Below are 14,264 nucleotides of genomic sequence, written 5' to 3'. Positions count from 1 at the left end.
GTAAATGTGGCTGGACAGTGGTTTCCTGGTGTGAAAACAGACGTAACACGGGGAAGGTTTACTTCAAACCCTAATCATTGAACCAATGATGTATTTCCCCCCAAAAAAAGGATAATTTGAGAGGCACGTTTTGGTTTTCAGTAGGTTCTGATTTTAGATTTTTTTTAAAGTGATTTGTACCCACCTAGTTTAGAATCGCCAACGGTTTCAAGACCCAACTCTTTAGCCACGAGTCCTGTGCCGGGGGAGGACAGAGGGGCAAGTGTGCGTGTGTCTCAGCCATGCCTGCCTGCGCTCCACAGTCCCCAGGGGACCTGACAGGAGAGTTCGTGCTGATTGGAGGACAGGTGTCTTTTGCTGACATTGTATCAGTCAACCCCACTTGACCAATTCCCCACCCTTGCCAACTGCGCACTGCCCCAGGCGAATTCCTCACCCCCTGAGCTGCTGGCGCGTCTCAACTTGAACCTGCGGAGTTTGGGCCTGCAGGTCCTCTCTTAGCTGAACCACGCGGGGGCCCCTGTTCAGCCACATAGCTACTGGATTCACAGAGATGCCTTAAGACCTGAACAGATATTTCTCTTTTACTGAAGAAGTCAAGGCATTAGTTTAAAACCTCACATATGAACTGAGAAAGCTACATCACCTTTTGTGCCTAACCTGCTACAAATCATAAGAGAAAAAATACCTCTTGTAAGCTGCTGTTTACATTTTTTTTCCAGTCATTTGGATTTTCATTTTTGTGTAAATACTTGTACATTTTCTACTTATTTATTTCACGCTTTGAATTACACAATACTTTCAATTACACAAGTCCAGACAATGTTTTTGAAAAATGTTTATTACGAAAAGTGTCAGAAAGTCATGTAAACAATTTTCCTTTTCATTTTGACTTTTTGTACAAAAAATGTTCTTTAGTATTGTACAACCCTCATAAAAATTACTGCTTTCCTTCACTGGAGTCTTTAATGTCTACACCATGTGCTATGCGTAACGATTTTACTGGTATTTTAAGTGGCTTCCCTGTTTATTCTTACTGATGGAAAAAGACTCGCACATAACAGTGACATCTGCACAGAATTCCTCTACTCCAAATAAAGAGAAGAACATAAAATGAACCTGGACTTGTACTGTTGTGGTCAAAAACCGAGGGCTGGAAACACTTCGAGATATTTAGTTACAGGGCTGGTGTAAGATTTGGGCTCCACAGCTTGTGAGTTTAGTACCATGTGTGTCAACTGTGAGCCTCAGGAGTGGGGGGGGAGTGAGGTTCTCCCTAGAGCTGCCAGAGCTGGCACTAGCCACCCATAAGGGAACTCCCAACATGCCCCAGGAGGGTCTGAGTTGGAAACAGACATCCCATCAAGCCACTGAAAACTGGATAAGAGTGCATCTCAGAGCGCAAAAGACTACTTGATATCTGTTCTCCTTCTAAATGAAAGCATGCTGCTACAATGACCGTCCCATGCTCTCCCTCTGCAGTGCTGGAGCAGCTCAGGAAAATGGGGCTGGCCTGTGAAAAAGTAGTTTTCTAGATGAAAGTGTGTTTTTTTCATCAGGATAAGTGCTTCCTCTGTTCTCTCAGGGCTGCCAAGAGGATCTTTAATTCTCATAAGAAGGAATAAAAACTAAGACCAATTTTTTTTTCTTGCAAAGATACTGCATTACTCAGTCCTTTAAAAGAATATGCTACTGCACGTCTCAGTTGACCAGATGAAGCAGCTCACGATTACAACAGCACATGATTAAAGGTCCAAACACGATCATGACATTAAATCTTCCTGCTTCTGTTAACAATCATATTTAACTTGGATGCAGCAAACTAGCTTTACAAAAAACCTGATATGTTAGCAGTCAATAGTATACTCATTCAAGACTGTAAACATTTTGTGCGCCGGTTCCTTGGTGTAGTGACACAGCAGAAACAGACTGACATGAAAAACTTAAAACATGGGACTACAACCCCCAGAACTTTGCAAAGAGCAGTTTTATCATTCGTCCACCCCAGCAAACAGCAGCAGGAGGTAGCTGCTCTGGCTTTTCAAAGCACAAGGGCAAAGCAGGCAATATTAGGGCTTGTAGTTTTACAAAAGATGCAACTTTCTGTAAAAAAGAAATCCAATGAACTATTCCCAGGGATACAAAAATACTGCCGCCATCAGCCACGGACCAAAAAGCTCAGCAAAACCACCCTACACAGCTTTTAACCTTCCCTGTGACCCCTCTGTCGAAGCAGCTGCAAAACTAAGGTTTATAATCGATGTCAAGGAGGAGGCAGATGGTGCAAGCAAATGACATTACAGCATCAGAGACACTGTGCACGTTCCCTTGCACAGCTTCAGGTTGCAGTGCCAAGTTCCACATAATCCAAGAGAACAGTGTTTCATTACAGTATTTAAAACAAATTCCTAAGAGACCGAAATGGTTCATTTTATGGCATTGCTGTTTCCAGGAGGTCATTTCAAACTCACTTCCTGCACAGCCTAGTTTGTCTTCTGGTTTTAATTCCGAGCGACCACTTGAAGCTGGTCTAATTATTCAATTAACAGCATCATTGTAACACCTCTCACCAGGTTCCAAGGTGGTTTATAGGTAAATTAAACATTTAATAAAGGTTCCATAAAGTAATGTTTTGAGCAATCAACTGTTAATGACTTTTGGAAAAATCATATAAAAATGTATAACAACAATTGATCAAGTACTCAGGTAGTAAAAAGACCCAGGACTCAGGGAATCCTTATTTAGGCCATCGGTAATATAGAAATTAATCTATTCTGCACTGTAAAAACAAACACTGGCCAGGTAGTGGAGCAAACAATCAATACAGATGTACCGATTTCTAAAAGTGATTTCCCTCAGTTATACAGTACAAGTACAATTTGTTGTACGAAACGGCTATAAAAAAGGAGAACTGGATTTGGGGTTTGAAAGGGTAAAAGGCAAACATTTCGATGTTCTTTGTGCAATCCATTCTGTCAGTTTGGAGGTTTTTATTTCACAGCTGAAAGACAGGGAGGGCACAGGGTCAACCCTATAGCAGACGGGGAGCTGGGAAGAAGCAGGCTGGGTAAAGCTATTTTGAGTCTCCTTTACCAGAAAAAGTACCTTTTGTGAAACAGTGTTCATTCAGCTTTGGCCCTTTCATATGAAAAACCCGGGCCACGGCTATGAAAAAGAGAAGAATCAGACAAGGCTCGTTCCCATTTCCCCAGCCAGCTGAAGAAGCTGACTCCCGTTTCTCTCCCCCCTGTCGGAAGTCCACCTGACGACTTGTAATCCCGCCTCAGCACAACTCTGTTGTGTCACAAAATATCGTAAGGAAAAAAATAAAACACACAGCAGCGTCTGCCTCAGAAACAGCCGCTCCGAGCGCGATGGGACGACCCGGGCGCGAAGGTGGCTGGCGGGCGGGCGGGCGGCGGTGTTAGAGCTCGTCTCTGGCCTGGCGCATCACGAAGCCGTGCAGGCTCTCCAGGTCCCGGCCCCCGCTGTGCTCCCCCGCCTGCTGCCCCGCCCGGAACATCAGCAGCGTCGGGTAGCCCCGCACCTGCAAGGCAGACCAGACACCGGGGGTCACGGCTCGCTCCGTCGCCCGGACCTTCAACCGGCTCTCCCAGCGCACGGGCATCCGCAAGGGGACTGCCAGTTTGAAACCTCTTTCCTTTCAAAATACCGAGCGGCCATCATCAGAAAGACACTCAGGGGTACGTGCTGCAAGGTGGGATGACGCCCCGGATGGGGCTTCTGCCCCTTGCTGGGCCCACCGTTGCGGGGCACCCATTCACCTAGCTAGCACAGGCTGGGGGGAGCAGAGCTCCAAGCCCACCTACAATTTCATGACCAAGCTGCAGCAGCTGAGAATATTCAACAGCATTCCAGCAGCTGCAATCGTTTGTACTTTTATGCCTTAGACTTGATTAACGAAAAGGTGAAAAGTGTTATTAAGTCACAACTAAAACATCAAAAATGTTTGCAGGAAAACACTGCAATGTACTCCGGAGAGTACCACTAGCTTCATTTGAGTTCGGGTGTGACGCACTGGTGCAGTAAAATCTAATTTTAACCACAGAATGTCATAATCTCTAACCCTAAGGTGTTTTAGTAGAAAGTAGTTTTATCCATCTAGAATACTTTATAAAAGCGTTGGCACCTAGCTTATCTATATATGGACTAAGTTTGCTACCCCTAATTCAAAAGCGACCAAATATTTTCATATAAGAAGACCGTGCAAGTCACAGCATATAACTGTATCAATCTAAATTCTCATTTAGTGGTTCTAAGTGGTTGAAAAGTCTAAATACAAAGATTGTAACACAGAAAATGTCATTCATAATCAAATGTCTGGCCAGAGTACCAACCACTAAAACACAGTTTTGGTTATAAAAATAATTCCTGGTCAGCATTTTTTGTTGCAGTTGAAGACACAAGACCGTGATCGGTACGTGACTGCCTACAGAAAGCTGAAAGCTGTTCCAAAAGAGAGGTTCTTACAGAGAATCGATTGCACAGTGTGCGCTCCACGGTGCAGTCTACTTTGGCTATCTTCACATCTGTTAGCCCAGGAAACTCCTTCTTCGACAGATCTTCCCAAGTCGGAGCAAGATTCTTACAGTGACCACACCTAAGAAAATAAACAGATTGCAACCTTCAATGGCACGCACGAGGATTGAAGCCCTTGTGAGCGTTTTGCCCTGGTGTCCTTCACTAGACTGGATGCCCTCCTCTATTAGCCACTGAGGAAATGTCTGAGACGATCAGAAAGGCAGATAATGAAATGAATTCTTCCTGTCCGTCTGGCCTGGCATGAAGCTCGGTCAGCCGCAGCACTAAGGCGCATGCTCAACTGAAAGGCCAGCGAAGACAGATTTCCTTTGCTCGAAACAGCTCTGTGCTGTGTCAAACAGGAAGGCGGTATCATTAAGGATCTGTTGTAAACAGATCTAGACATGAAATTCCAGGCACTCTTTTTTCATAACAGCACTACATTAAAAAAAACACTAATTTAAGCAACAGAGATGCACAGGGGTAAGGTACAACTGTTCTTACACACAACATCACATCTAAAATTAGAAAAGCAATCTTTTCAATACTATTAATTCAAGTTAGATATCTTCCAGATCTTCAGTCACTTTTCCATACAATAAACTGTACTACTAAAGACAAGTCTGCCAAATCTACTGAATACTGTTTCCCATGTAAATGAGGACGATTCACTTACCATGGGGCATAAAACTTGACAAATGTGAGACCTTTAGAGACTGTGTCATCAAAATTACTTTCCGTGAGGGTCAATACACCCGACTGCAAAAAAACAAAAACAGACATCGGGTTTTTGAGAAGTTCAAAAGAAAACTGCATCTGGAAATAGAAGGCTAAACTTTTCTATAGAAGAAAACACATCATTGGCCCAGAATAACTTGCGTTAACACTGAGTGAACTTAATTCCATCTTGATAAAGGAGGTACAGAGGAATTTTGCTAGGGTTGGCCAGGGCGAGTTGCTAGTCACTAAGTTAGAAGCACAAAACCCTTTTAGGCTAAGGGGTTAAGTTTTAAGAGATGATGTAATCTTCAGCTCAGTCTTGCAAAGATTTCGATTTTAAATGAATCTGCATCAGCAGGAGGAAATAGCTAGCTTAGCCATAATTGCTACTTGACCGTCCTGCTGAGCAAAACTGATTGTCGTGCAAAGTCTGGACATGGGCTAAATGCAGGCAATAGCCTCACTGGTAAAGCATTTGCCTTAAAACCTATATGCTCATTAAATCTAGAAAAGTATGCAAAAACATGAGCAACCCACAGATTAAATATGCCACTAACAGAAAACAATGCTGTTAGGGTAGAACTGTCAATATCTTTTTTTAAATGTTGCCTACGACCAAACGTTGCTCAATGGAGAAGCACACTGGCATGACAGCGTGCGACACATTTGAGCTTTGTCTTCCATGGCCATCAGCTACAGAGCAGATGCCCACAATCCCAGCGTCCATTTAGTTGAAGAAATGAAATTCAGTTCAGCCAAAACGATCCTGTGGCTGAGGCAGGGATGTGTACGTTACGACAAAGTGATCACAGTTGCCCAGGGGAGATGCAAATCAACTCAACTGCCACATTTTATTTTCAAATGGAGAAACGTCTGTGCCGGACAAGCTCGATGGGATTCACGGGCAGTTCCCTTGATTTTAAACTGCAGGCTTGTGCAAATCCAAAATCTATGTTTAAAACAGCACTTCCTTAGTCTTGAACAGCTAAATTCCCACATACATTCCAAAAGAACAAATCTCAAATTCACAGCTAACCGGGCGGTCCCAATCCCGGTGCCAGAGACCCCCCGAGACTGGCGAGCTGCCCTTGCAGTCGAGCTCCTGACGTCAACGGGTCATGAGCAGAACCAGTCCATTGCTTGGCTGAATTTTTTTTGTTTTACTCAAAAGTCACTTACGAAACACGTCAAGGATCTGAAAACAATCGAATAACATCCTAATTAAGCCTATGATTTGATTTCTTAGGGATAAACGTATTTAATTAAATGATCGGGTGGAACAAAACCCATCAGGGCACTGATGAAAAAATACAATAAACTTTTTATGCGAATATATATCAGACGTTAGGAGGGCTTTCGGCAGGTGCTGTTAATTGATCAAAGGATCTCAATCCAGCAAGAAAACCAAGGTAACAGCTGCAACCACATGGCAATACTGCACCTTTCAGTAACCAATATCCAAAACTAAGTCAGACCAAAAGGTGTAAAAAACCTGTTCTACTGAAAAAAATCTCTTATTTGTGTCATGTATACAATTAAACAAGAATAACTGTAGTCAACATTTACTGGTTCTTGTAACCGTATTCCTACACTGTCCTTAACCGCACAATCATTTACAGACCAGTTTTACAGGGCTTTTCAGCCGATTGAAAAGGAAGAAGTGTTATCGGAAAAGATCAGCTTCCATTAGCTATTTTCAATGGTTTTGACTATATTAGACTCCTATTTTTTATTTTGAGGAACATTTTCAAATCTGATGATTGGAGGGCTTCGGAGACAGGTTGCAGAATTGCTCTGTTGAAACCCCAGCGGGGGTTAGGGTTAACATTCCCACATTCCCTTCTTAGACATTTTTTGCGCTCAGTGCTGGATTGTAGGGCTCAAGTGAACTTTAAGATGAGTGCTAATTTGCTTCTATCTTCAATTTTTTTTCCCCAGAGACTTTTGGCTGCTTATACTGTATAGACTGCACTGTTCAGTAATTTTATTACAAAACTCAGTCAGATCAAAAGTGTTAAGAAAAACTGTTCTACTGTGTAAACTCTCTTCATTTGGTCATTTAAAGTGCAACTAGAAGTATAATTGCAGTCAACATCTAATGGTTCTTGGAACCCTAACCCTACTATGGCCTGAAATACAGGATAATTTAAAGACCACTGAACAGCGTTACTGAGGTGACTGAAAATTTGCCTAAAGAAAAGACATTATTGAAGAAGATAGATCTCGATGAGCTCATGTCAATGGTTTTGATTACTTCAGACTCATATTGTTTGGCTTGAGGAACATTTACTAATCTGACGATTAGAGGGTTTCAGAGACGGATGACACATGTAGCGTGTTCACCCGTCCCAGAATGCTGTGGATACAGACAAGCTTTCCAGCTCAGTACCTCCTCCTCAGCTGGCTCCTCAGCCTGCTGCACAGGCTCGTTCGGCTGCAAGTCTTCCGGAGCTTCTGCAGCGGCTTTGAGTTGACTGTCCACAAATTCCTTCAAGGAGTCGAGATCCCTCTTCCCTCTGTACTGATCTGCCTGGATGACATCAGCACAGCACACCACCAGGCATTAAACCTATCTCCAGAAAGAGGGAGATTTCCTTTCTGGCTTGCTTGCAAACATGTATCACGCAGGATTCATTTTTGTGCATCGCATGTTAAATAGCTACATGAAAAATCCCTTCTGAAAGCCTTTTCTCTTTTGCTGAGCTGGAAGGACAATGAGATGTTAAGCAAGGAGGAGGAGCAGGAGAGACGTGATGATTAGTTTCCAACGAGCTAAAGGAGGCTGCAGATCTATAACAATACACAAGAAATCAGTATCATCTTAGGGCTGGTGCACACAGGACTGAAGCAGATACCATTACGGCACACAGAACTAACAGGAATACAGTACTTTCAGATTGAAGAAAATCTTCTGGTTTGTACCATTATACCATTTAGTGCTCTTTCACAAATAAGAACGAAACTCAATGTCAGTCTCTTGCTCCTTTCTTAACCCACTGCGATGCTTGCCCCTAGAGCGCCGAGGGCAGCTTGACAGATTAAAGAGATACCATAATAACTCATCGCTCCTCGTGTGAGCTCCTGCACTAAAGCGTCCCCTGTTCAAAAGGGCCCCTGGCCGTCAAAACCCCCAAGTCCATTTCTAAACACACATACCTTCTCTCCGTCTTTAAACCAGAGCAGAGTGGGATATCCACGCACTTGATTTTGAGAGCAAATCTCATAGTGCTGGGTGCAGTCCACCTGGAGGACAAGAAGAGCTTGGTTACAGTGGATGTACCGCCGTGTGACTTTCCTTCATCCCGTCAGTGAAGAGGCTGGTCCACAGGCAGCAAAGGCGAACCTCTCTCTCTCACACACAAATACACACTCATACACAAGCAGCCCACCTTGGCGATCTTGACGCTGTCCGAGTGCTCGAACACGGAGGCCAGCTGCTCCCATGTGGGCGCCAGCGCTTTGCAGTGACCGCACCAAGGAGCGAAGAACTTCACGAAGTGATACCCTAAGGAGGAGAAAGGCAACAGCTTAACTGGCTGCTTAGGCGCTAAACGGCCCAGTTGTTCCATGAAAGAAACCCCCAGACCCCCAGCAAAAACCGGAGCACAGGGAGCAGTGCCTGCATGAGCGCCCGCCGGGCCGAGCTGTTTGCCCTGCCAGCGCCTCAGCGGAGACCCAGCACTGAGTGGACAAGCCACACCTCTCCCCAAACCTCACAGAGACGTCCCAGGGGCCCAGATGTCCCTGGCCGGCAAACGCCCACCCTGCCCCCATCACACGCCGCAATTCGCAGTCTGGCCCAAGCGCACGCTGGCGATGTCTCGCCCATGGGGATGACCTGACCTTTACTGACCAAGAAACCCCTTCCGCCATCATCGCCGCCGCTGCCCCCCCCGGTGAGAACTGCTGTCCTCTCCGTTACCAACTCCCACTGAAAAAGGACTGGAAGCAGATCAACAAGCTCCTGGGAGTACCTTGGGCGATGTGCTCCTTGAAGTTCGCCGCGGTCAGCTCGTACATGCCCTGCTTCGGCTCCGGGGCCTTGGGCGGCTCCAGCTCGGACTCCGGCGGCTGCAGGCGACAGGACCACACCGCTGTGATTCCGGCTGAACAGTCACGTACTTCCACAAGAGACCCAGCACTCACGGCAGGCTCCACCAGCCCAAGCAGCAGACGAGGAGAAGGTTACCCCACATTTCTTCCTGCTTTATAACTAACCCATGCGAGAACAGAAAACGCATGCAGGAGAGGCTGATCCTACTTGCCAGAACTGTAACCAGCAGTAGTGCGGGTCTGCTGTGGCATGTTTAAATTTCTGACAAGTTATTAGACCTCACTGTCTCACTACGCATGAGACATACTAAAAACGTAATTACTCCTACAATAATTAAAACAATGCCTTTCACTGGGTTTATTACTGTACAGAACTTGTTTCCAGCCAAAACGCAATCTAGTTAATGATCGAACTTTAAGCTTCAAATGTCTTTGTGTGTAAGAGTGTGTGAATCTGAACAGTGCAGCCTCTTGTTTCTCCCAACACCCGAGACTGCAATTTTCATGCGGGCCTTTGAAAAACAAAGCAGAAAATGAACACCCAATGAATGGAAAGAATGGACCGCCTAGAAGACTTACAGCAGGCTCCTCTTCCAGAGTCTGCAACATCCAGTCCTCCAGAGCCTTCATGTCTCGGGGTCCCTGGTACTTCACAGCCTCCTGATTGGGTCTGAAAAGCTTCAGACTGAAAAATGCAAGAGGGACAGCAGTTTCTACAGGACCCCTCCACTTCACTGTGAGAGCAGCATGCAGACCTCGCACAGCGGACAGTGTGTATACAGATACAGACGTGCAGTTTATGTGACATGTAGGCGCCAAGCCAGCTTCTTTTGTAAGACATCAAAAACATTGTGGAGCCCAAGAAGGTTTCCAAAAGAGAAGAGCCCATGAAGCCTGTTGGGGAGTTAGTAGTTAATGGATCCAATCCAGGCCTTTCTGGAAGGAAACCAGGGAACTGGCTTTAATACCGCAGCTGGGTAGCGTTGCCACATTCCCACATCCCAATCTGCTATTCAGTAGCTTATAAACTCTAAAGGGCGACTTTAAAGCAGCCTGTTTTCATTGCACTTATACAATATGGTAGAGTTAGGATATGTACAAGAACACAAAACACACAAATGAACATTCGTGTGTATCTTGAAACTGAAGAGCAAATCCTTGCTGTGAAACAAAGACACAAGAACATCTCCAAGGTACAGTAGTTTCAAAATCCGCAGAAACAATCAAAGTGGGGAAGCACCAGTAAAGATTCAACTGGTTTCTACTTACATTTCATGCATATCACACAATATTTTTAACAAGCAGCATCTCTAACATCTTTCCTAGAAAAATTAAAGCTTTACGAAATACAGTGGTGTGTAAATATCTTATGACATCTTAGCCCCCTTCAGGAATTAGAATATGTACGCTTTGTGAGCATCAACAGTTTCCTTAAAACCTCCTTTAGTTTCCAATATTACAACGATTGTGACCGTTACTCATATGCTATAGTTTGGGAGAGAATAAATCAAGCTCGTTATTCAGCAATCTTTAACACAAAACACGGTCCAAACAAGCTTAACGCTACACCGTCAGCAATGTTAAATGTTGTATAACATGAACACTTGTCTACATAACGAAGGGAATCATTAGGTGAAATTGCAAAAGCAAAATCTTAAAGACTATTACACAACAGATTAACGATGATTTAACTGCTCACACAGTAGTTTAGATATAACACTGAAAGCCTGCAACATGTCAAGCAGTAAGACCAAGACGATTTTTGCTACCCTCTGCCCAAGACTGAGAGACATTCTTGTTAAATGAGACGGCTTTTTCCAGCTATGCCATGCGAGATGTTATCTGCTTGATTCAGATTTCCTATTAATACTACATACAGAGAGCAACATGGAAAGCATGAGGTGTTCCATTTAAAAGTTTCAACAGGCATTAATAAAACATCATTCAGTCTTTTATTTTACCGTGGCCTCTCAAAGCCACGCAGCAAGGCACTCGACAACCGCTTTTGATCGATCTATGCGCCTCGAATGTTAAACGCCTCTGCGCCACTGCATCTTAAATTGTCTGGAGCAGAACAAGAAAATTTGTCATCGGTTGAATGTTTGCTGTAGAGAACACTGAAGCCCATAACAAATAAAGGAAGGAAGAACAATAAAAACCGCCAAGCTTCCCCATCTAATCAAATTGCTCAAGAATAAACATGCTCCACTTCTCTTTCAATACCAGTATTATTATACTCATTTGTTACGATAATTTAATACACTAGAGACCCGCAGAACAGTCAAGCACCTGGTGTGTGAATCCAGAGGGAGCGCCACACACCAATGGGACTAAAAGAACACTATTCATCTACAACTGGTCCTCTTCAGGGATGGCTACCAAACTAATCCCTCTTCTACAAAGAGAAGAAATTCCAGGAGCAACCACAAAAAGAGCAGGTATAAAATGACCGTCACAGACAGACAAGTCAGTCAGAGGATACTCCTCAGTCTCGTCTGTGTATTTCATCTTAAGTTTTGAGTGGAGATGCCTTGCTGGCACAATCCAGACCCCCTCCAGTGATCGGCGGCAATGTCTGCGTCTTTCTGGATGAGGTGAAAAATGCGGTTCTGAGCGAGAGGAGGCCGGGTGTCTTTTCCTGCTCCCTCGGCTGCCCCAGTGTAGCCGTTTTCATTCGTTTTGCCCCATCCCCCTGTTCCCCCTGTACACGCGAAGGCAAGCCGCACACGCGTGTTCCTGAAACACACTCACGTGGGGTACCCTCGGACGCCCTGTCCAGAGCAGAGCGTGGTCTCCTTCGTGCAGTCCACCTTGACAACGTAGGCGGGGGGCGACTCCATGCTGTTGTACTTGTCCGCCATCTCGTTCCACGTGCCCTGGAGCCTCTGGCAGTGCCCACACCTGAGGAGACAGACGGGGGGGGGGGGGGGGGGGGGGGGGGGTGAGACACATCTCATCAGCTAGGCTACACCTCGGCCCCTGCGACAGTCAATGAGCCAGTCAAAGCTGGGATAGCCTGGCCGTCACACTTTCACTCCAGAGAGGTGCCAGTGGTGAGAGAACGGCTCAAGACGAGGAGCTGCAGGCTGTGGAAACGGAACTGAACAGTTTTGGTGACAGCAGCAGGGATGTTGTGATGTTCGGATGTTAGTGTGTGCTCTGCACTCACGCTGCAGACTGCAGCACGAGCGCCCCTTCACAGTTAAGCTCAGGGTCCCCTCCGGATTTCAGTCCGGGTCAGTGCCCAGCGGGGCACGTGACGACCTGAATCGGGTCAGTATCGGCCTAACTGGATCACTTTGACAACAGCCCCTAGCTCTCTGGGAGCTGCTTCTTCACACTAGACTAGTAACCTGCTGGTTTCCCATCTGCTTTCAAGTAGTGGCTCTTCACCCAATAAAAGGTGGCAATGTTGATATCAAAATAAAAATAATTGGCAATAATTTTTAAAAAAATCAGAAAAAAGTCGGAAAGAAATGTTTCTGTGCCCTGTGATTACCCAGAGGCAGCAGTCTTCATTTCTGATCCCGAACAGCCACTGTGTCTGCAGGGTTTCATGAAACATTAGCTCTAATTAACCCTAATTAATTAAAAATCAACTTCTTATTGGCTTTATTGGACCCACCGACCTGCCTGGAAACCCTGCAGACACACTCCAACCACCCAGGACTAATACTGCAGTCCTCTGGCACATATCATTCATAAGAACCTCACAGTGACATTGCATCTTAGACTTCCTTGACCTAAACCGCATATTCAGGAAGGTAATGTTCAATCGAAGCAGTCCTCGGGTTTAAACATTTCCTAGTTCACGCGTGCAGTCACAGATCAAGGACGTGTTAAAGTTCAAAACAGGCTGCTGAAAAGGCAATTCCTCGTATAAACCAGTAATGCTATGCTGACCAAAAATTATTCAATCTAGGTGTGTAGCTATATCCGTCTGTAAGAGATACGTCAGTACTAGCCACGTCAGCAGCCACAGCACAACTCCGGATCCCAGATTTAACGCTGGGACATCAAATCCTTTTTAGGCCACTTGGATACACTTTTGTTCTACCGTGCAAGAGCAACATTACTGCAAGAGAAAACTACTAATTTAAAGCTCGTCCTCTTCCATCGCGTCCACAATAAATCACTAATCCCCAACCGAACCCGTCCCTAAAAGGAACCTCCTTCCCGCGGCATCCCAAAGCGCCCATTGTTTTAAGAACAAAAAAAAAGTTTAGCAAAACCTCCCTTTCAGATCCTAATCTCCAATTAAGAGCGTCAGGAACCGTCTAAGTTTATTTTCCTATTTACGTCCCATTAACAAATCGGCCGTGCGTACTGCCGATCACAACACGAATGTGCAACAATGGGCTTTTAAAAGTCTTTTTTTCTTCTCATGTTACCTTCGAGCTCGATTAAGACTTTACAAGCCGAGGCGGCCCACGCAATGCAAGATCCAGTAATTTTTACCACCCCGTTCTTCCCTGGTTGCACTCGCGGTTTTACGGGCGAAGGCGAATAAGGCCATCCTAAAAACGTTCACACATGAATTGAGCGACAGCCCTTTTTGCTGTTGTTTTTGTTGTTGTTCCGACAGAGGAATAAAAACCCATTACCAGGGAGCGAAGAACATGACGAAGTGCGGGGCGATCTCGACAGCGTTGGCGAACATCTCGGCCGTGTACAGATGTTTCGAATGCTCGTCCTCCTCGGCTTCATTCTCGCACCTCGCCGGGCAGAGGAGCAGCGCGCAGCTGGCGAGGCCGAGCAGGAGCGCAACGCCGTGCGAAGCAGCTGTGCAGACCATGCTCTCGTCGTGCCCAAGCCACCTGTATCCGAGACTGAGACTGTGCGGGCAAGCGGCGACGGCTCCGATACTATTCAGCCCCCCGCCCCTTTCTGCTTTCATTCAGCTCTGCCGGGTTTCATTTCTTGCGGCGGTGTGTAGATTACGCCGCCGT

At 45.5% G+C, this 14,264-nt stretch overlaps 1 protein-coding gene across 1 annotated transcript; it reads right to left on the bottom strand.

Annotated features, from left to right (window-relative positions):
• Positions 1–825: 825 nt before the first annotated feature.
• txndc5 (thioredoxin domain containing 5) lies at positions 826–14,264 on the bottom strand. The gene is made up of 10 exons (XM_088918460.1): positions 13,920–14,264; positions 12,067–12,216; positions 9,895–10,000; positions 9,237–9,333; positions 8,652–8,767; positions 8,419–8,505; positions 7,652–7,792; positions 5,219–5,301; positions 4,492–4,621; positions 826–3,547 (listed from the first exon to the last, which is right to left on the bottom strand). The coding sequence occupies exons 1-10, from the start codon at positions 14,210–14,212 to the stop codon at positions 3,425–3,427; spliced, it is 1,326 nt and encodes a 441-aa protein (XP_088774586.1). The 5' UTR covers positions 14,213–14,264; the 3' UTR covers positions 826–3,424.

The sequence above is a fragment of the Atractosteus spatula genome, chromosome 6 (genome assembly GCF_055471065.1).
Source record: "Atractosteus spatula isolate fAtrSpa1 chromosome 6, fAtrSpa1.hap1, whole genome shotgun sequence".
Taxonomy (NCBI): domain Eukaryota; kingdom Metazoa; phylum Chordata; class Actinopteri; order Semionotiformes; family Lepisosteidae; genus Atractosteus; species Atractosteus spatula.
Note: the sequence above shows the minus strand (reverse complement) of the source record. Positions and strands in the feature narration are given on the sequence as shown.

What these genes read in the sequence shown, in the direction of transcription:
- txndc5 (XM_088918460.1), bottom strand. Translation starts at nt 14,212, where the DNA reads ATGAAAGCAGAAAGGGGCGGGGGGCTGAATAGTATCGGAGCCGTCGCC. An exon ending in GTCATGTTCTTCGCTCCCTG is followed by an intron (nt 12,217 to 13,919) that starts GTAATGGGTTTT and finishes CTGTCTCCTCAG; the next exon opens with GTGTGGGCACTGCCAGAGGC. An exon ending in ACAGCGTCAAGATCGCCAAG is followed by an intron (nt 8,506 to 8,651) that starts GTGGGCTGCTTG and finishes CTTGTCCTCCAG; the next exon opens with GTGGACTGCACCCAGCACTA.